The sequence below is a fragment of the Dipteris shenzhenensis genome, chromosome 23, assembly GCF_047967505.1.
Source record: "Dipteris shenzhenensis isolate YYH24624 ecotype China chromosome 23, Dip_SZ_1.0, whole genome shotgun sequence".
Lineage (NCBI taxonomy): Eukaryota > Viridiplantae > Streptophyta > Polypodiopsida > Gleicheniales > Dipteridaceae > Dipteris > Dipteris shenzhenensis.
Window position 1 is genome coordinate 36687867 of NC_141618.1, and position 23960 is coordinate 36711826.

Sequence of the window (23960 nt, forward strand, 5' to 3'; positions counted from 1 at the left end):
CAAACTTCCTACTATGCATCTGTACATAGTAGCGTCGTCCAGAATCTGCATCTGTGCTCAACTTCACATTTTGCTCCAACTGCATTGTGCTTCACCTTATAAACCCACTTGTAGCCAATTACATTCTTGTCTTTAGGCAACGACACCAATTTCTATATAGCATTTGCTTCTAAGGCATCCATTTCTTCATCCATGGCTTTCTCCCATTTTTCTTTTCCCATGGCTTGCTCAAAAGAAGTGGGTTCTGGTTCATGTATCACTTTGACCATATAGGCATAGTGAATGGCTGTAAATCCATTATATTTTAGCCTATCTATAGCATACCTAGCTCTAGTAGACTTGCGCAAAATAGGCTCACTACTAGGCTCAGGGGGGTCACTCATCATATGTAACCCTATCACGTGAGTTCAACAAAAGGATATTTTTTGTTTCTAAAATTTACAGAAATAAATATACATAACGGACTATTTAAAATAGTTTTGGAAAAAATTTACAGATTTGTATAGAAAAGGGGTACATTTTATTAATGAAAAATTTATACAGATAAGGGATTTTAGAAATATGCCTTGAACGCACGTGGTATAGAGGGTTTATACATAGTGACCCCCCTGAGCTACTAGGTGCTCTCAAAACATCCCTTGTCTTCCTTACTCTAGGTGTAACAACAGAAGGAATACCCAACTCATCATCAAAGCTCTATTCTGAGCCACTGGATTCACCATCCACATAAGAGTGACCTGCATTCACATCAACCATGGGCTGATCTATTTCTCTTTTCCTTTTCATGATACTTGCATACCACTATCTGCATTGCTTTGAGGAGATCCTCTTGATCTCAATCTGCCTGTCCATGGCAAAGTATGTGAACCACTGCTAGAGGACACTATAGGTCCACTAATATTTTGTGATTGCTACTGTGAATTCTGTGCAAAATTACCATTTTGTGCATCTACATTATCAATCACATTTACTGGTTTATACCAGCTACTCATCTCATCAAAAACAACATCTCTGCTCACTGTAAACTTACGAATAGAAGGGTTATAGCATATATACCCTTTCTCTTGCAGAGAATAACCAATAAAGATGCACTTTTCAACTATCCAACTTGGATCTCAACTCATCTGGCACATGAACAAAGGCAATGCAACCAAAAACTTTCAAATGAGAAATATCTGGTTTCCTACCAGTATACCTCTCCTATAGTGTCATGCCATGTATTGCTACAGTGGGAGTCCTGTTCATTATGTAGACTACTGTAGCAATTACTTTAGCCCAATAATATGGCAGGTCTTTTTCATTGGAGCATGGCATGAGATACCTCTCCAATATGCCTATTTTTTCTTTCTGCTAATCCATTTTGCTGTGGGGTATAATTGCATGAATATTGCTGCTTTATGCCATGCTCTTGCAGGAAACTTGCAAACTCATTTGAGAGGTACTCTCCCCCTCCATTTGACCTTAGGCATTTTATTTGCAGGCCTGTTTCTTTTTCAACCATAGCTTTAAAAGCTTTGAAATACCCAAACACTTCACTTTTCTTTTTCATAAAACACCGAAAATTTTTTGATATAGTCATCAATAAAAGTGACAAAATAATGACAACCTCCAATAGATGCAGCTTTAGGAGTTCACACATCAGAGTGGATTAATTCCAATGGCCTCTTACTCTCTTTAACATGTTAGGAAATGGTTTCCTTGCCTGTTTTCCAAATTGACAAGCTTCACATACCTTATACATTTCTGCAACCTTGAACTTAGGCAATCCTGCAACAATATTTTGGGCCTGCATTAATTTAAGTCACTGTACATTAACATGACCAATGCGTTTATGGTAGATATCAATATCTGTAACTACATTGGTCCCATGTGCAAACATTGCTGCACTCAATTCAGGCATGTCCACATCCAACGTAAAGATCTTGCCCTTCTTCTTCCCTTTTGCTATCAAGTGACCTTTATTTTTCATATCCTCAACAAAGCATCCATGAGGATTAAATCTGACCTGCAAGCCCTGCTCCACCATTTGACCGACAAAAACCAGGTTCTTGGTGATATTCAGGACATGAAATACATCAGACAGGTATTTCTTTTTTCCATCTTGCATAGACAAATGAATTTTACCAATCTGCACAATACGATGTGCAATATCATCACCAGTCTCCACAAATCCTGGTCTTTCCATTTTCCTTGCATCCTGCATCCATTCTGCATGACCTGTCACGTGGTTTGATGCACCTGAGTCAACATACCACACATCATTGCTTTCTTCTGCACTTGTCACAGAATTGGTCATGTGCTGCACCATAAATAGATGCTCATTTCTATCATCACCCTTTCTACTAGAGGATACATAATTGCCTTGATGCAATTTTCCAGTCATGATGTCATTCTACTTTTTATAGCAGTCTTTAACTATATAACCCATTTTACCATAGTAGTAGCATTCAACATTGTTGTTTGCATTTTGGCTTCTCTGCCATCCACCATGACCTCTTTGGCTCCCCCTGCCTCTAAAGTTACCACATCCTCCTCCATAGGACTGGTTTTCTTAAATTTGCTGCATATTTTGATTTATGCCATGGCTTCCAAATCGGCCTGCTCTACCTCTGCCTCTACCTCTTCCAGTATTTGAGTAGAAGATGGCTTCTTTTGAAGTTCCTCCTGAAGAAGATGCACCACCATTTCTCTGCTCTTCAGATACTAGAAGATCAGGGAAATTCTCACGGACGGCAATGGATGTCCAGAATTGTGCATAATCCTTTCCATTCAAGGTCACAAAAACTAAATCATCATCTTCCACTGGCGACCCAATAGAAGCAAGTGCATCTGCAATCTTCTTCACCTTCAAGTGGTAGTCATTGATGCTCATATTTTCTCTCTGGACATTATGCAACTCTTGCTTGAGGTGCATTTTCTTAGCTTGCATATTTGTGTTATACATTTTTGTCAAAGTATCCCACGCCTCCTTTGGTGTACTTGCATCCTAAATATGCACAATCATAGAATCTAAAATACTGATAGACAGCCAGTGCATAGCTTTTTTGGCTCTCTCATGCTAGCCTATAAATGCCTGCAACTCCTATTGATTGGGAACATTATGAATAACTAGTTCTTGTTTAGCTCCAATAATGAACTCCCAATAGCCTTTTCCCTTAAGAAAATTCGTCATTCTAAACTTCCATGCTTAGAAGTTGTTCTTATCAAGCTTTTCAGTGACAATCTATGAAAGAGCATCAAACTCCATTACAAAACACTGCAAAATATTTTGTCACTACAAAAAAACACAACTTCTGCCTCACAAGGGCAAATCTACAAAACTGACGAGAGTGGTATTTGACCACACAGTCACTTCCTAGTGACGATTATGCATCAACAGGCAATAAGAATGATTCTGTCACTCCCAATATCTCTGCACACAGGCATCGGATGTAATTTTTGTGATAACTTTTCACCGACTTGCAGAACAGTGGTCGCATAGCAAAAATAAGGCACTTTCTTGAGTGCCTGCGGAAAACTTCCGCCACCAAAACGGGCCCCAAAATGGCCTCGAATCAAAAAAAGAATTTCACCAAGGGATTTGCCCTATCTCGTAGCATATATTGCACTCTCGCCACACCGCGAAGGGCATCCCAATCTGAGACAGTGCACTCTTCCACTTTCCGGCTATGCTACCTACACAGATTTGATCCCAAACTGTCAAAAAAAAGGAAAGCAACACTGATCCTCTTACTAGGACAATGTGAACTTGGTTTGCTTTCTTGAGCTCCTTACCATGAACCGAGCTCTAATACCATGTGAAGAGAGTGGGAGAGAAGAAAGGAGTCTCACTTGCAGCCGCTCTCACATACACAATGGTGGAGGCTGAAAACAATTTTCCTCTTCTTAGTTGTATACCAAAGAACTCAACACAATGCCCTAAAGAGTGTGGGCTTTATTCCATTATGGAGTATTTATACTAGTTGGAGAGATTCTCTCTCTGAATGTAGGAATTGTAAGATATTCTCTATCTACATGTAGAACTTGCATATAGAAGTTGCATGTAGGAGTTGCAAGATGCATGTAGGAGTTGCAAGATGCATGTAGGAGTTGCATGTTGCATGTAGAAGTTTCATGTTTCATGTTGCATGTAGAACTCGCATGTAGAACATGCATGTACGAATCGCATGTAGAACTTGCATGTAGAACATGCATGTAGGAGTTGCAAGTAGAACTTGCATGTTGAGGATTCCTAAGAGACATTATTCCTAGCCTTATGCAAGTACATGCAAAGCTTTGCCTCTATTTTCTTCTCTCTTTTCCTCTCTTCTCCCCTTTCTTATTTCCTCTCTTCTCTTCTCTCTTCTCCTCTCTTCTCTTTTTTCCCCTCTTTCTCCCCTCTCTTTTCCTCTTCCACCCTCTTATCTTCTCTGTTTTCCTTCACTCCTCTCTTTCCCCTTTCTCTTATTTTCACATCCTTGTTCTCTCCTCTCCTTTTATCTCTTATTTCCTCTCTTTTGTCTGTTTTCATCCCTTTCTTTTCCTCTTCCATTCTCTCTTTTGCCCCTCTCTTTTTTTCCCTCCCTCTTTCCCCTCTCTTTTCCCCTATCTCTTGTTCTCTCTTTCCCTTTTTTCTCCCCTCTCTTATTTCCTCTCTTCCCTTATTTCCTCTATTCTCCCCTCTCTTCTCTTTGCCCCCTCTTTTCCCCTCTCTTTTCCTCTTCTATCCTCTCTTTTCCCCTGTCTTCTCTCCCCTTCCTCTCTTTCCCCTCTCTTTTTCCTCTATTTTCCCCTCTCTTTTCTTCACTATTTTCCTCTCTTATTTTCTCTTCTCCCCTCTCTTCTCATCTCTTCTCTTATTTCCTCTCTTCTCCCCTCTCCTCTTTTTTCCCTTGTTTCTCCCCTCTCTTTTCCTCTTCCATCCTCTCTTTTCCTTCACTCCTCTCTTTCCCCTTTCTCTTATTTTCACATCCTTTTTCTCCCATCTCTCTTTCTCTCTTATTTCTTCTCTTTTCTCTCTTTTCCCTCCCTTTTTTCCACTCTCTTTTCCTCTTCCATCCTCTCTTTTTCCCTCCCTCTCTTTCCCCTCTGTTTTCTCCCCTCTTTTTCCCCTCTTTTCCCCTCTCTTTTCTCCCATCTCTTTTCCCCTTGCATCCTTGCTTTTCCTTCCCTCCTCTCTTCCCCCTTTCTCTTATTTTCACATCCTCATTCTCTGCCCTCTCTTTCTCTTATTTTCATACAGCATAACAAATAACAAAGAGAGGGATACAACATAATCTCATCATGCATAGAGTATAACAAATATCCAAGAGGGGTTACAACAAATATCCAAGAGAGTTCTCCCTCTCATATACTAGAAATTTAATTACATTCTCCCAATCAGAGTACTTTATAAACTGTAATTACATTCTTCATCGTTTAGTTTTTGATGAAGTGCTACGCTCTCCTTTTTCATCTCTCTTCATCTTCTTATCCTTCACCTCTTTTTTCTTTTGCTCCGTAGCCCAAGGAGCTTCCTTTGGCATGTGGCCTTCCTCTTGGATATAGCTTAGCATCTCGTCAATAGAATCCTCTAGGATCTTGCAATATGTCTTGTCGTAGTTGGAATGATCCTCACCCTCGATGTGTGCAGAGGGACATAGATGTGCAACAGGGAGTGTTGGTACATCTGCCTCCCCATACTTGATATCATAATATTGATGGTACATCTCCTCCAAGTATGCTATCAGAGCTTTTTTGATAGGGTCCATTTGGAATAGCAGAGTTAGAGCGACAAGAAGGGAGCAACAAGAAGCGAGCGATGAGAAGGAAGCAAGGAGAGAGCAACGAGGAGTAGTAGAGTGAAAGGAGTGGAAGGAGGGGAACGATGAGAAGAGAGTAGTGTGAGAATGGATATAGCAGGGGAGTGAGACAAAGAAGACAGGAGGGGAGACTTTAAAGAGTGAGGGAGGATGAAGTGAAGAAGGGAAAAGCAAAGAATCAAACGTACAAAAGCTGAGGATAAAGCAAATAGGGCGATGGGGGATGTCATTGGCATAGATTGTAGAATAAAGGAGAGTGGATGCAATAAAGTTTACTACGATTGTCTTTTCAAAATATATTGGCTTGTGCAATATATATAATTTCTTGAATAGAAGTGAACGTGAATGTAGCTTGTTTGTATCCTAAATTCTTTTACAGATCTTAAATGAGTGTGTGTTTTATATGCCTGTAGTTGGTTCTTTTTTTTCAAACATATTAAAAATGGAACGCCCTCCTCCATGATAGTCTTCCATAAACCCCAACTTGGTTTCCCATGTTGATGTCATTTGAGACATCCAGACTCTGCTATCACATGTAGCTGAAAATATTGTGCATGATGCAGATTGGATAAAGTTTAACATCGAAGTGCATGCACGTGGGTGGGATCTAGACCGATTGCACATGAAGCGGCATTTTTTTAAGGAAGGCACAAAACAACCTACCAGATCTCCAATAAGCTTTAGAGAGACCTCTTGAGTGACTGCTTAGCATGGAGGACACTATCAAAGATATAATTGTTTTTATGTAGTCATCTTCTTGGACATAGTCCAAGAAGAGTATAATTATATATTAGAAGAGGTGGAAGATGACATCCTGAGTGACCCATCTAGCTGTGAGGAGGAGGAAAGTACCTCAGATAGTAATGCACAGTAGTAGAGCTCCTACTTGAGAAAACATGCGTACCTCAGGATCTATGGGGCGCTCTAAGGTGGATGGAACCTATGTGGAAATATGATGAAGAGAGTGCTCATGACATGTACCTCAAGTCAATTAGGTTCCAAGATAGATTAGCTTGGACTCATAAAGAGAATCGTGAGTGAATGTGCTTTTTTCCACTTGTACTCAACAATACATGATAGGCCTCTTATATAGAGAGTGCCCTTTGAATAGTCAACCATGTGGGATCCTCTCATCCACATCTCTCCTTGTGGATATCCTCAATCCACATCTCCACATCTTGTAGTCCACATCCTAGGGTGGCTACTTTAATTCTTTCCTATACCATACCTTAGCCCTTTAATCTATGTGCTCATGGCACCACAACTCTCAACACCTCCCCTTGGTGCCATAATCCTTTGGCTACTACAAGGTGGTCAGATGTGAGTTACATTCCATCACCTCCCCTTAGTGCTTGCATTACTACTTAAGGTGGTCAAATGTGGTTTTTACATGTCAATACCTCCCCTGGGTGCTTTCATAGCTACTCTCAGGTGGTCAGGTTTGATTACAAACATATGGGCTAAAGGTGGCAAGGATGTAGCTTTTCAATGCTTCATGTCAATGGCGTTTGCTTCTTTGCTTGACGCATGATGCTTTGTTCTTCCATGTGCCTTAATGCTTTATGTGTGGATGCCATGCTTATTGCTATGGTCATCTCATGCACTTGCACTTTTGGCATGCTTATGATAGCGATGTGTGCATTCATGCTTTGATTTGTCATTTGTTGCAAAGGTCTTACCAATTGATTTGTTTCAATATTGGCAATGTCTAATTGCTAACAATGATTTTGATCTAATAGCCGGATCTAATAGCCGCGTAGAGCTCAAAAAGAAGATCACTTTTCCTTTTTGGAGTATGTCCAAATTCTTCCTGGATTGCAAGTTACGCCTTGTCGCAGTTTATGTGAAGAAGAGGGGGCCTTGATGATGTGGCACAGGGGTTCATATGCTGCTTACATGGACTGTGCTTAGAAAGGGACTGCACTGTGGTGATCTTTTAACCTAGCTTAGTTAACTAGCCTTGTCTTGAAGGCTAACCTAGAGTAAACTCCACCCTGGTTAAAAATGACCAAACTTGCCTAACTCTAGGCACTCCTAACCATTGTTTAATATTAACCACTTGACTAAACCTTTTCTAACCAAGGTTGGCTTAAAGTAGCTTGACCTAACCAAGGTAGCTGAACCAACCCTATCTCTTAGGTTTGGTTTCAATATTACCACCTGTCATGCAGAGCAAACCTTAGCAAGACAAAGCCTCTGAGGACTCAGCGATGGCGATGGAGGCAGCGTTTATGGAGCTGATGTGAAGGGAGCAGCTTTTAGAGGTTTTACCCATGGGCTCATTTGGAGGCAGGATTGCATGGAGGCTAGCAGTCCAAGTTGAGTGCCTCTGGGAGCGAATTTCTGTTGCCCTTTGATGGAGGCAGTTGGAGAAGGAGCCATGGTTTCTAGTCGATGTGCAGCATTTGAGGAGCTAGTTGGAAGCATCGTTGGCGGTGGCTAGGGGTTGCAAGAGCTGCTAGAACCATCATGAGTCATAGGAGAGCAGCCACTTACTGCCAGATGAGCCTTTGGAAGGTGTTGAGGGAGCTCATGAGCTCCATGTTCTACTATAGAGTCACCATTGAAGTTGGCTGAAGGCAGAGCCTTAGCATAAGTGGCACGGAGTCATTTGTCACTAGAGCTTTGGCAGACAGTTGGTTGAACCGCCTTGCTTTGGAGCTTTGGTGTTGCATACGAATCTGCTGTGGAGATGGTCATTGAACCGCTGGCTGAGCAATGAAGGTTTTGTTGGCATAGCGAGGCTCTAGAGAGGCTACTAGTTAATGGAGAGTTGTAGCATAGCTAGCTATGGAGATGCTTGGATGAAGGTGCGCCATGTGCAAGCCTAAGTTGCCATGAGGAGGCTGTTCATCAAAGTTAGCTTATGGCTATGGCTTAGGAGGCTGTTTTGTTTGCTTTCCTGCTTGCTAGGATAGTCGACTGCTGGGTGTCGACACAGTGGCTAATGAGTTGCCGGCTTGCAAGCATTTACATCAATGCAAGGATTGGAGCCATTTTGGAGCTGTAGGTCGAGGAGACTATAGTCAGCTTGGGAGTGAAGGCCATTTGTAGAGCTAGGAGTCTACAACTCGATGAGTAGCCTTTCTTACAGAGAACCTTACTGAACTCAGAATATCTCTCAAGAGGATAGTTAACAACTCTCGCTCCCAAAAGCACTCTCTCTCATGTGAACGGAAACATCTCAAATGACGGAAATATCTCAAAGAATGGATGAATATCTATCTCTCTCAATCTCAATCTAGGCTTAGCTAAACCTAAGCTCTGATACCATGAGAAAACATGCGTGCCTAGGATCTATGGAGTGCTCTAAGGTGGATGGAACCTATGTGGAAACATGACAAAGAGAGTGCTCATGACATGTACCTCAAGTCAATTAGGTTCTAAGATAGATTAGCTTGGACTCATAAAGAGAATCTTGAGTGAATGTGCTTTTCTCCACTTGTACTCAACAATACATGATAGGCCTCTTATATAGAGAGTGCCCTTTGAATAGTCAACCATGTGGGATCCTCTCATCCACATCTCTCCTTGTGGATATCCTCAATCCACATCTCCACATCTTGTAGTCCACATCCTAGGGTGGCTACTTTAATTCTTTCCTATACCATACCATAGCCCTTTAATCTATGTGATCATGGCACCACAACTCTCAACACTCCTCTCTTTTGGAAGTTTTGGAGAATGTCTCTTTTGGAAACAAATTTTGTTTAAGAATACTATTTTTGCAAGAATTTTTTGTATGAAAACTCTTTAGAGATAAGTTTGTACCTCAACACTCTTTTGGACCCAAATTTGGTATATGAATACTCTTTTGGATACATATGGTAATGTATAATATAGATGGAGTCTCAAGTAAATTGTCTTTTCATAGTTTTAGTAAATTGAACTTGAGTTTTAAGTAGTAAATTGTCTTTTAAGTAAACTATAAGTATTTATTGCTTTTTTTGCTTCTTTCCTGCTCTTATGTTTGTGTTTGTTTTCTTGTTTTTGTCTATGTTTGTCAAATACCCCCAAATTAGACATGCCAGCACATTGCACATCTGGAGAGCATGGACCCCATGATCATGGGGCCCCTCGTAGGAGGAGACGTCATGGGCTATACTCTCCAAAGGACTTTCTTTACACATAGCCAACTACTAAGGGGCCTAACCCTATGACTATCCCTAGGTGGACTCCCCATGACCAACTCCTCAAGGGCCTACCCTTGCGAGACTACCCCTTAGGGATCTTCTTTGCTAGTAGCCCATGGCTTTGTCTCAAGCCCCAATGAGTTTATCCAATCCATGAGTGATGCGGATGCAGTGAGATTCTTCTCTCTTATCTCCTCGAGGACCTCAAATATTCCCTCTCTTGGCACCCCTCAGGGGTATATCGGGGACATCGATAGATTTACCTACTCAATAGCAGTCCCCTGTAGCCCCTTCTAAGGGGTCATCACCTGGGCATACCCATCATAGGTCAAAAAAGGTAGTAAGGGTCAAGGATGTTGTGGTGGCACGAGGGATGTTGATGAGTCTGCACACTCACATCCCTATAGGTCTCCCCTTCCTCATGAGATGTCGTACCAGTCAAGTGCCTTTCTGTCTCCACTCATAGGCTACAGTACTTCAGAGACCACTCACTCCCTTACTCCTCTCTCCTTAAGCTCTCTCTCCACCCCTTGCTCCACCCCTTGCTCTAGCTCTACTACTCCATCCACCATGAATCCTTTGGACTTTGTTTTGCATGAGGACCTATCCTATAAAGTGAGCAGCATTGGGGAGGCTATACAGGATGAGGACGGGAAGGCGATCACAAGATACATGAGGAGGTTGATGAGTACCCACTTTCCCAATGATATATTCAAATCTTGGAACCAACAGGAGAATAAATCCAAGGATTCTATCATAGATGCCCTCAAGAGACAATTTCCAAATCCTAAAGGGTATGATTTTGATCAAATTGCCATTCATACTTGCATGGGGGAGCTCCTTAGGTCTTGTAGATATGAATTAACGGAGGCTATTAAGGAGGGTAAGCACAAGCCAGGGTGGGAAGACTCTAAGGATTGGAAGAGAGCCAAAAAAATTTACAAGGAGAATCCAGATGCATTTGAGCCTCAATGGAGGGAAGCGAGGATATGCCTAGAGACAATGGAACCTTCACACCTTGGGAGCAATGGTAGATTTGGCAAAACAAGGCATGGGTGGTAAGTATATATTTATCTTCTACTAAATTTCTAATATGTTCAATAGTCCAAATGTCTTGTCCTTCATATCTAACTAATTGAATTTGGATCAATTTGGATCCACAGGAATCTATTATTGGAAGGCCTCTAGACAATGAGGAGTACAAAAGGGCATTTGGGATTTGAGCCAGGAGAAGGAGAAGGAGAGAGAAGGACTCCACATTGATTGGAGCCAGGAGAAGGAGAAAGGGCTTAAGGAGAAGGAGAGAGAAGGACTCCACATTGATTGGGAAAGGATGGCAATGTGTCATGTGAGTATACCCTATTCCTCTTCATCATCATTTGACTATTACCATTGTCTTACAATCAACTCTCTTAGTTTTTCTAACTGGTTTCATTCTTTGGGAGGCACGTTTGACCCATCCGGAGATCCGTACGAAGATGTGGGGTCTGAAGAAGAAGCGGTTAGGCTAGCAGAAGAGGAGGTCGAGGGATCAAGCACACATAGAGAGATTGAGGGAGAGGAGGGCGTGGAGGAAGAGGAGGGTGCATGCAAAGAGATCCAGGGCAAGTAGGGCAAGTGGGACAAGAAGGAGTAATAGTAGGATAGGACATTTAGTGGTTCAGTATTTCGGCACTTATGCTCTTTTGTAGCAGATTGCCTCGATGGATTTGTCATTTTTGAGTTTAGCACTTTTGCCATTCTGTAGCACATTAGTGCATTACTCTGATGGATTTTTCATTTTGTAGCACATTGCTTCGGAAGATTTTCCATTACTTTGTAGGATTTCTTTGCAAAATTCTAATGTACACCTCTGCATTTGTAATATTTAATCGTGATTTTAATGGGAAAAAAATTTATGTCGAATAGGATGGGATTGAAACAAGCCCCATCCTACCCCTTTTTTTTTTTTTTGCTTTTGTAAAAATGTCAGTATATACCAATGCCTGTACTGACACTGCAGTGTTAGTATATACCGATGCCCATACCGACACTGTCGGGAATATTTTACCAATGGTGAAACCGACAACTCCCAGACTCTGATGGTTTCTTTATGATGTCCACATTGACGGAGTTTTGGACATATTTCACCTGTTTTTTTAAAAAAACTTCGTATATAGTATTTATATCGGTGTCAAAAAAGCGGCCCGTGTCTTGTAGTGCACCTTGGGTTCGCAGATGCATCAACAAGGATAGTACAAGACCCTCCTAATGACCTCATTCTTGACCATGCCCACCATATTTTTTGGCTCGCCTTCATGCCTCTTGAGTATCTCTCCCAACAATAGCCTTCCATAGAGCCATACCACTTCCCGATAAATGGCAAGGATCATACAAAACATATACCAAATTTCAAAACTCCAACCCTATGTGTTGTTGTGTCCGCCAAAAATTCAAACCTATTGAGAACATGATGAACCTTATCCCTTTTAAGGGCAAGTTCCAATTTTTTTACCTCATGGAGTTTGGAGCACTCAACCCACTTATAGGCTAGTACCTTGATGATGGAATTGGTCCCTTTTTTAGAAATGCAGGAGAATCACCCAAACATGATTTACAATTTTCCTTGCTTCAACTTTCCTCCAGTTGGCACTTCTTATGGCCTTACAATACAAATGATGTACTACATCATCAAGTATAAAGAAGTCCCTGATCTAGTGGTGGTCACCTCAATCCATTTCTTTGACCTCTTGATCATTTTGTTATGGAAGATACTAGAGCAATGGCCAACATTGGAAGAAAGGAATATCAAGATCCTCCATGAGCTCGTTTTCAACTTGGATGAGGGGCTTAGCTTGAAGCAAGTTATATGCATGTACCTCCGAGTCCACAATCTTCCTACACACCATACACAAACATTCAAGGAAAATTCATGACACATTTTTGGGATCCCCGCTTGCCGTTCTATAGAATCTTCCAATGACATTTTGACCATCACTCCCTCTTCAATCCACGCTGAGGCAATTATCCTTCTTCACACCACTTGATCCAAGGATGGATCAAATTCAAGAAGGGTGGCATGTTAAAGCCCAGGAGATACAACAAAGGAAAGGCTAGGATGATAATGGAATTTCAATGCTTGCAAATGTCCAAGTTCTTGTAATATGAGGAATTGGGAGAGTGGTGAGGAAAAGTAGGGTTGGCCCTCCCTTCAAAAACTACTATGTATAAAAACTAGAAAGTTTGAATGTTGGTCTTTAGTTGTATGAATACAAGTTTAAGAAATAGAAGATTTCCTTCTATCCAAGAGGTTTTTCTTATGTTTCTCATGTTCTTGCCTTTGTCAATGCCTCTCACTCCCCCCTCTTTTCCCCTTCTTGCTTCATGTATTCACTCCCCTTTATATCTCTCTTTTCCCCCTCTCCCTTCTCTCTTCCCTTCCCCTTCTCACCTTTGTTCTCTTGAGCATTCACATTGCTACAAATCTGAAATCCATTCAAATGACGGCTTGGACCTCATGGGCTTGCATTGCTCCCACAAGAAGTAGTAGCAGGTGAAGAGTTCCCCTGGGATTCCTCCAAGATCCCCTCAACACGTGGAGTCACCATCAAAGGCTACACACTTCATTTATACATATATACATGTTTTCACCTTTTATGTTTTATAGGAAGCTCCATACCAACTCATCAATCATGGGTTTATAACTAGCTCCACACCTTTCTTGGACTTATAGGTAGCTATGCACCATTTGTGTTGACCTTTGATCTACAAGCAACAACTTACTTTCTAAGGATTTCAAGACTACCCAATACCAACTCCTATGCACCACCACACAACCAATGAGACCTATGCATCAAGCACACAATTGGAAAATCATGTGCATATTCTACACAACTAGGAGGAAGAGAAACCTTAGCACCAATTTCTCAATTGAGAGAAAGAGAAGCCAAAGCATCAATTTCTTGCATGGGAGTAACCGCTTGCTTAAATGGAGAGGCATCAATTATGTCACTCAATTTCAATTTTGCTGGAGGTGGAGACAGCGCGGTAGTAGCATCTAAAGCATTTAATGGGAAATTTTCAAGCAAAATCCTTGCATTTGGAGTACCCTCAGTTGTCTCCTTTGTGGCTAGATTGGGCAAAGTGCAGATGTGAGCTATGCTAAGATAGGTTTCCTTGCTTGGGATGTCTTTAGTCTCAGGAGAAGTCAGTCTGATGCCAAGCACACGTAGCCACCTGAGATTTAACCTTGAAAAAAGCAGAGGGCTGAAGTCCCAGTAGGTGATCCATCAGTATCATTTGTAGATGCTTTAAAGACTGGACAAGATGGCTTGCATGCCATCAACCTTGCATGTTTGAAGCACGACCTCAAGGACTAGTTTGACTGGTCATTCCAAAAAATTAAAGCACATTCTGACAAGTGGTCGGGTAAGACACTTTCCCTTATAGGAAGGATAACTGTTGCCAAGCATGTTTTGGAGTCTTTGTTAGTCTATGTCTTGTCCATTTTACCCTTTTCAAAGAACTATTTAAAGAAGGTAGACAACTACATCAACAACTTTTTGTTGGAAGGAATGTAGCATGCATTTAGTACAAAGTTGATATTCACTGCAAAATATGGAGGGTTAGGATTGATGAGGATGAAAGAGAACAACAATGCACTGTGCTCGAAGAGCCTGATGCAACTAGGAAGCAATCAGCCTTGGGAAAAAATGGCACTCAGTCTCATATGTAGGAGTGCACTCGTCGGGTTCATTCACCATGGTAGGATTTAATCTTGTCATATAGGACCTTTAGAATTATGTCCTTGGGAACTCTACAAAAAATGCTTCTATTGTGGAAAGAAAAAGCAAGGGGATCCACTTGGGAAGAATGCAAAATGCTGGAAGGTGATGCTTCGCTTGGGAGGAGGTCCCTCTAGCTGACTAATTAGGCATTTGAAAAAGGACCAGCTTATATTGAATCTCAACCAAGATTGGCTTCTTGGTTGTTTAGAAAAATCCTAATCTCTTTTAGGCAAATTTGGGACTCAGGAGGCGGCAAATGTTAAATTACACGACGCAACGGAATAGAAACTAAACAAAGAATAGAGAGTACATAGCAAACTCGAGAGGAACAAAATTTTCCTTCAATACTGATGTAGTACAGATGATGGCTCCGTCTACCCATGCGCTCCCATAGTAGAGCTTAGATGGCAATCTAGATAGATACTAGGTGAAGAGCTACTAGCTAGAAGATCTGATCTAATACAATGGATTGGGAAAGTCGCCTCTTTATAGCGATGAGGGCGGTAGTCGGATCAATGTAGTCGGTGGAGCCGACCAGTCAACCTAGTCGGTGGAGCTGACCAGTCAACCTAGTCGGTGGAACCGATGTTGGCTCTTTCCTACAGCTTTCATAGGAAGAGCAGGGTATTCTTCATATGCAGGGTTCTGAGGCATTTTGTTACCTATAGATATATTGGGGTTGTCGTTTATAGTATATGTGTAGCTTAGGACATCGAGTCATGTTCCGTTGAGAGACGTAGGCTTAAGTGTGGTAAGCAAACATAGTACATGCATGTGCAAAAGGAACAGGTATCATCATGGTTGAGATAATGAAGACTTTCGCCATTCGAAATAATCAGTTCTAGGGCAAATAAGACACTATCGAGTTGCGAGTAGTGCATTACGGGTATCTTATGATATAGGCTGAATTTTGATCTACTTTCTAACAAAAGTTATAGAGGCCTTTAAGCTTGATATTTTTTGGTTTTACTTCATCTCAATCTAGCATATATGTCAAAGTTTACTGCTACTACAAGAAGTAACAAAAATTGACTTGCAATAAGCGATAGTAGAAAGATGGTCAACTAGTCTTCTTTTCGAGTTTCTCTTTCTCACTTGAAGGTAGCAAGCGATGCAACAAATCTCTCTCAGAATGGTAGCAGTTAGTAGCAATAAGATGGAAGCATAGCAATAGGATGATCTACTCTAATACCAATGTTAGAACAACCAAAGAAGAAAAGAAGAGAGAGCATGTGATTCACCATTTATCCACGCCATTATATAACAATCCGTGAAGCTTTTTCCATGATTCGCATGACCTACAAAATATAGCTTACTTCATCATACTTAATCGATCCTATCTTTACATGCTTGAATACCACTTTACTATGCAGTAGTCATGTCTACTCGATGAATTTACTAGCTTCGAGTGAACTCCAACTAATGGACATATACCTTTACTTTACGACCGTTTTGATCCTTTACAATCATAGTCAATTTTTGGGTCCATTCCCTTTCTTTCTCTCACTTTAAGTCCAAAAATTACAGTTGTCATAACACCAATCATGGCATACTTCTATAATGTCATGAGTACATGTCTAGAAAATAAGTCTCCCAAGACTACTACAAAAATGGGGCATCAACTACCTACATCCACCTCAAAAAAACCCTTTGTATGCATCATGAGAATGATAAAACGAGGATAAAACACCAGTGTTTAAGATTCTAAGGATACCACCAAAAGTCTATTATATGCCCTCCTTCCTTAAATCTTTGTATTTTATTAGGCATTCAAATTATACCATATTTCTAAATTTTATATTACATTCTCTTAATAATAATGCATCCTACTAATGACTATAAGTGTCGGCAAGTAGTTCTTAAACCCTTGTTCTTATATGCACAATTACTGTCACAATTTCTTTTAAGCCTCCCTTCCCCACGATGAAATGGGCCCCTCAAGGGAGTCATTCATCATATGTAACCCTATCACGTGAGTTCAACAGAAGGATATTTTTAATATCTAAATTTTACAGAAATTAATATACATAAGGGAGATTTTTAAATGATTTTGGAAAAAATTTACAGATTTGTATAGAAAAAGGTGCATTTTATTAATGGAAAAATTATAGATAAGGGATTTTACAAATAAGCCTCGAACGCACGTGATATTGAGGGTTTGTACATAGTGACCCCCCCGAGATGGGCCCCCTAGCTTAAATTTAAGATTGGGATAAAATAAAAAGGGCCTTGACCCTTAACATTTTAAATTATGTCTCATCTAGAAAAAAAACTCTACTATACTTTCACGTGATATCCTAAGTTTTTCCTTGTGAATCCCTTGGGCTTGGATGTATGAATAATTCACCTAGGAAGACTTGTAGAAATTTGTTGAGAAATGACTTGAAGGCAGTGTACACAACTCTACTAGAGCATTTCGTAATCCAAATGGCATGATTATGTATGCGAACCTTTCCAAATCTCTTACAAACGCTAACTTGGATGTACCTTTGGGAGCAATTTATACTTGGTTGTATCTGCTAAACCCATCCAAGAAGCTATCTAATTTTGACCAAGCTACTCATTTTGGAAAAAAAATTATCAATGATAGGGGATAGTGATCTCTAATTGTAGATGAGTTGACATTTTTGGGATTCACACATATCCTTAGCTCCTTGTTTTTCTTTGGCACAATCACATTCAGTGATACTTAAGAAATGTCCTTGAATTTCATAAATGAAACTAGCATTCAATAATTTTTTTAGCTCAATTAGGATTTGTCTTGTAGGGTCCATAAACCTTAGGTTTGTATCCTTCCCTAATAGGTATGGTATGTATTACAAATTCATGAGAATCCCTTTCATTTCTTTATAGGACCTAGCCATACAATCCTTGTATTTCTTGAGTAATGTTTAATGCTTTTTCTTTCTCTGATGTGAGTTGATCACTGATGTACGAATGTTTTTCTTCTTTACCTTCCAGAACAAGATTCAATTTCCCCTCCTAAACTTTTCCCTAGGATATCTGTTTTCCTTGAGTTATCAACCTCTTATTTGTTTAGAAATTGTTGTTATTGTTCCTACCCTCATATAGTTTTTAAAGTAGTCAACTACTTCTATAAGGCCCTCAAAGGAGTATGAAGTATTTAATTAATTACTATTGCCATCGGTTATTGAATACGCTTGGAATGTTGCTTTGTGGTTTTTTGTCTTGTATCCTCCATTTAGCCTTCATTCTCACATTAGGTTTGAACTTTAAACCTTGCACTCTATGAGACTGCTACTGGATTTTCAATGGGACTCTGGTTCCCAAGAAGTGTTTTCTCTATCATGCATTATTTTTTCAAGCCCCTTTAAGGCCCATTGGAAATTTTTCATTTCAATTGCTTGTATGGGATTTGTTAAGTATGATTTCACCACCTTGGGTTGTATTCTTTTGCATTCATTGAAGTACTTCACCTTATATCTCTAACATCACACACCCTTCTTCTTTTTTTTTAACTATCTACTATTTTAGAGTGTAGGATTGTCTGCCTTGGGGTTCTATATTTGCATAAGTACTGAGAGAATTGCCAAATCATCATTAAAGACTTGGCCTTCTCTTCTATTTATAAGACCCAGTCAAAGTTTTCACCATAGCTATTGATTATGGCCTTTTTTGGATCACTATCCCATTCCACTCTTGCCATCAAGATTTATACTTTTATACCTTCTAGCTTTTCATCATAGAGTGATGGTTCTAGTTGTATCATTTATGTGGTGACATCTGGGAGCATTTGATACTTCTATAGCTTCTAGTTCTTAATTCTACAGTGATGGTTCTAGTTGTATTATTTATGCGGTGACATCTGGCAACACGTGATATGTTGTTTGGAAATTATCAATGTGGCCAATACTTGTATTTAATCGTTGATGTTGCTTTGGGTATCAGCTTATATGGACTTGAGATCTTTCACTACCAGAAGAGATGCATGACTGGGGGTTGTGGTGGAAGAGGTGTCATCAATGTTTCTCGATATAGTGGGCTTAATTTCTCTTGTTTGGGCATATTTATTCTGATAGCAATATCTATATTTTGGATTGTGATCTTATTTTTTCCCCAATCATGGAGGATTGATTCTTCTCTTACCGATGGTCTTCTTAGTAGAATTTGGTATAACGTGAATCCTTGGGAAAAGGAGTGAACATATAGCAAAGGATCTCCTTGAGGAATGGTCCATGAAGACTACGACTAATTAGGAATTCCACAGGACAATAGGCCTAGCTGATTACATAAAGATAAAACCTCTGGGGTTTGTTGATAATGTACTAAGTCAAATTGGAATCAAGCTCACCATAAAATTCACTATACTAGGGCATTGTTTTATCATCCCTATCACTAAATTCATGAAAATATCCTTCGGTGCATCTTCTGGCTCTACAGGAAATTGAGTTACTCTATCAAGTTGCAAACAAGAAATTCACTTTCTTTATGGTAGGGGGTCAAGAAAACTACTACACATACAACAAAATCCTCATCTATTTATACATGACATGACAACTTATGTAGAAATACTACCCTGTAGAATAGTTTGGCAAGCACTTGGAGGACATTACAATGATAAGAGAACCCTCTTCATAGATGGTAGTCCATATAAGTGTTATGTAGACCATGATTGAAATTGCATATTTGCAAACACATTCTCACATTGTGCCAACTACAATTATGATGTCTTACACTTTGAGCTTTTGCCTTTCTTAAACCGATTAAAGCATGTCTCAAATGTGAGGTTGGTGATCAAAGCACAATCGACTGAGACATGTTTCAAAGGTGAGATTGGTGGTCCAAGCACATATACCTAGATGAATCTAGGAACATTCCCAAACTCATCCTCTAAAAACACAACATAGTGCAGTTTCAATCTCATGATAGTCACTCACAAGGTTGAAAACCATAAACTCCATCATGCATAGCAGGGACTAGCTACTATGACATCCCCACTGACGTCATCAGCGCCCAACAGTGGGTGTAGGCCATAGTATAAAAATATGCTCTCACACATACAAATCCACACACCCACACATACTTGAGCATCCATTTATACAAAGTCTTCGTACTGAGTTTCTGTCAGCACTCCGGAGGTGAAGGGCAGACTCAGCCATGATGAAGGCTAGCACGAAAGGAGAAGGCTAATCAAAAGGTAGTCCAAAATCTCTTCATTCAAGCTACAACTGCTTGTGAAGTCTAAACATTTTCATTTTAGTCTCTCCCCAACGAGCATCTAAATCTAAATCTAGCTGATAGGGCAATGCACCATTTAAGATAGAAAGAATTATCATAATACCAGCAGGCCGCAACTTGGACGAAAACTTCACAAGGTGAAATTTGCATGTTCGCTAATACGGCAGAAGCATATACCTAGATAAATCCAGGAACATTCCCAAACTCATCCTCTAAAAACACAACATAGTGCAGTTTCAATCTCATGATAGTCACTCACAAGGTTGAAAACCATAAACTCCATCATGCATAGCAGGGACTAGCTACTATGACATCCCCACTGACATCATCAACGCCCAACAGTGGGTGTAGACCATAGTATAAAAATATGCTCTCACACATACAAATCCACACACCCACACATACTTGAGCATCCATTTATACAAAGTCTTCGTACTGAGTTTCTGTCGGCACTCCGGAGGTGAAGGGCAGACTCAGCCATGATGAAGGCTAGCACTAAAGGAGAAGGCTAATCAAAATGTAGTCCAAAATCTCTTCATTCAGCCTACAACTGCTTGTGAAGTCTAAACATTTTCATTTTAGTCTCTCCCCAACGAGCATCTAAATCTAAATCTAGCTGATAGGGCAACGCACCATTTAAGATAGAAAGAATTATCACAATACCAGCAAGCCGCAACTTGGACGAAAACTTCACAAGGTGAAATTTGCATGTCCGCTAATACGGCAGAAGCATATACCTAGATGAATCCAGGAACATTCCCAAACTCATCCTCTAAAAACACAACATAGTGCAGTTTCAATCTCATGATAGTCACTCACAAGGTTGAAAACCATAAACTCCATCATGCATAGCAGGGACTAGCTACTATGACATCCCCACTGACGTCATCAGCACCCAACAGTGGGTGTAGACCATAGTATAAAAATATGCTCTCACACATACAAATCCACACACCCACACATACTTGAGCATGTGTGGTGGTCCAAGCACAACCAATACAGAAACCACTTGTGGTAGATGGATACAATCTATAGAAAAATTTCAAAGATGTCATAAGACATTTCAAGCAATGAGGATAATGATGCCTCATCAGAACTCTAGGTACTTCTCTATGGAAGTAGATAAGAAGACAAAACCTTCAAAAGGTAAAATAACTAAGCCAGTATGGAGTAAAGAGGCAACCCACAATGAAACCCACTAAAGCACAAATGGATATATTTAAAAAGAACGGTTAAAAGTTTAATCATTCAAATGGAAGCAATGGTAAGAGCTCAACAACTTGGTTACGATAATCTTGTATCACCAAGAGAGTACAAAAGCCCATTTACAACCTTTTTATATGGATTGACGAAGCAATAGATTTGACCTATGTATTTCAAATATATGATGACATTAATGAGAAAATCTATGTTACTTTTAGTATCATTTTTTTTGTGGAACGAGTATGTGATCCATACTTTATATAAAACAAAAATACATGGCATGCTTCCTTAGAAGCTTGATGTCATATAAATTTGATCTTATGTGGTAATAGTTATTGGGACAAAAATATATGGCATGCCTCCTTAGAAACTTAATGTCATAAATTTGATGCTACAAACCTAACTTAGAATGTTGTGTGTGAGCATTTGCGTTCTAAAACAAAAAATGGGAGTGATATTTTGATATATCTTTTAATATTAGTCAATGTGTTGCTTATTAAAGTATAGTTAGGAAGATTACAAGTTAGGAGGATGTAATCTGATAAACATAAGTAAAGCAATACCAAATACATTACATTAGGGGAGATTTGGGGTCTAAGAAGAGCCACCTAAGGAGACTCTACAAGTTCATGGGGATTTTGGAGTAACAATTTGACAACCATGGGCAACCTATAACTAGAATCACCCAAATTTATTGGACTTCATAATTTCAAAATTGTCTCATCAAGAGCTTTCTAGTGATATACATGTTATAGTATACATTGGACAAGTACTAGAGCTCTAATTTTCCCTCCAAAATTCAAATTTGAATCTTATATGGTATTAGATGTATTTTCTTAAAGAATCAAACTAGCATGCAAACTTTTCTTTTATCTTTCCCTTGGGGGCCACTTTTGTTACCCCACATCTCCCCTAATGCAACTCTTAAATACCCATCGAAGAGAGATTCAAATTCAACAAAACCTATTCTCTAAAGATAAGTCAACCTTGCAAGTGGTAGGAAGAGGAGAGAGATTCAAATTCAACAAAACCTATACTCTAAAGATAAGTCAACATTGGAAGTGGTAGGAAGAGGATTGTTTGCACACTCTATAGTTCAACAAGAGGTAATTATTTTCCCTCGTAGTGGCACACAATATTGATATGATGAATGGAGAAAATTAACAACACAAAATACCAAGAATAAGAAGAATTGGAATTGATAATATTATCTTATTTCAAAAACAATCTTATCATACGACAATTGAAGACACCCATAATCCTAAATGGGAATATTTATATTTATATTTGGATGGAATCCAAGAACATCCTATAAAAACATAATGAATAGTGCAATTTGAATCTCATGACAATCACAAGGTTGAATACCATAAACTTCATAATGCATGGCAAGGGCTAGCCACTTTACATCGGATGGGTACTCTCTCAAGAGCCCAAGGAAGCGAAGCATCATCGAAAAGCGAGAAACGCAGATCAAATCCATGCACCGACACATACTTAAGCACCTATGTTTACCTGATACTCAGTTGCTATCAATACTTCAAAGGTGAAGGCTAGACTCGACCATGTCAACGCTAGCACCAAAGAAGAAGGCTAATAAAAAGTGCCCTCATTCTCCTTATTCAAGCTACAACTACTTGGGAAGACTTTAGTATTTCATTTTAGTCTCTCCCAAATAACATCTTGGAGAGAAAAATGCTTAGAAAAGATAGCTAACATTACCCGTAAGGTAGATAAAATTTATCCCAATATCAACCAACCTCAACATGGTCGAAAACTTCAAAAGATGAACTGTACAATTCTGCTAGTGTGGCAAGAATACATATTTAGATTAACATAGAAACATGGGTCCTCTAAAATCATAACAAATAGTGCATTTTCAATCTCATGATAGTCAGAAGGTTGGAAAACCATAAACTACAGGGATGAGCTATTATGATATCCCATCAATGCCCAAATGGAATGTTGTCTCCCACTAATCATTTCAATGGCAACACATGGAATTAGCTCATAGGAGGAAGTATCAGCAAAGTAAAGGGCACTACACAATGTCTTCCATGTACCACCAGGCCAGACTGGGGGATGACACTTGACCATTCTAATCTTTTCTTCCATACTTACAAGAATCACTCTTTACAGTAATTGCATCCACATAAAGCTCAGAAAATCGATGATTTAACCTGTGCACCAAGCATTTCAACACATCAACACCGAAGAAATTTGTGGGTGGAAGAGAGACAGATAGAAAAACAGAGAGACACACGAAACCTGATAAGTTAGTCCCAAGTTGCAGGGTTGTTTCGGTGGCGGTTATGCTTGATTGAGCTTTAGAAGCACCTTCAACACTCGAAGAATCCTGACAATCTTGAAAGTTGATTGCCAATGTCGTTTTTCCTTCCATGCTGGCCATCTGGAAAATCTTCAAGCTCAAGGACGTCGACGATCAGAAGAACAGGCATGGCCTCATCTGAAATTTGAAAGCTCATGCAGTAACATGGTGTTGCCTTACCTTCCTTCTGAGCATCTCATTCTCCTGGAAAAGCAGATGTTCCTAAAGAAAGCCCATGATAAAGCAGTCAGACAACGACTGCCCTATGATTCAAACAGCCAGAAAACAAACAAATCACGCACCTTTTTACAATGATTCTGTAATTCTTCCTTCAGCAGTTGAGTCTGCCCAGACAAGTGAAACTTGGATGATGACGAGTCTAGGATTGTCCTGATTCTGGAAGACTACGTTACGTTTGATGCAAGCAAAGACGATTGATCACAAACCTTTCTGGCCTCCACTTGGTTTGCCCCAATTTCTAATTGCCTTTCTAGATTTTGCAAGTCTTTCAATGACAATCCTGCAAGATTTTGGCCCATGCTGTGTCTGC

General features: G+C 39.8%; 1 protein-coding gene across 1 annotated transcript; it reads right to left on the reverse strand.

Moving 5' to 3' along the window:
* Window positions 1–22880: 22880 nt before the first annotated feature.
* Window positions 22881–23957, reverse strand: LOC147887324 (agamous-like MADS-box protein MADS2). Its single transcript, XM_087394875.1, has 5 exons — window positions 23857–23957; window positions 23713–23754; window positions 23591–23632; window positions 23350–23491; window positions 22881–23261 (listed from the first exon to the last, which is right to left on the reverse strand). The coding sequence occupies exons 1-5, from the start codon at window positions 23947–23949 to the stop codon at window positions 23257–23259; spliced, it is 324 nt and encodes a 107-aa protein (XP_087251001.1). The 5' UTR covers window positions 23950–23957; the 3' UTR covers window positions 22881–23256.
* Between the last annotated feature and the right edge of the window lie 3 nt (window positions 23958–23960).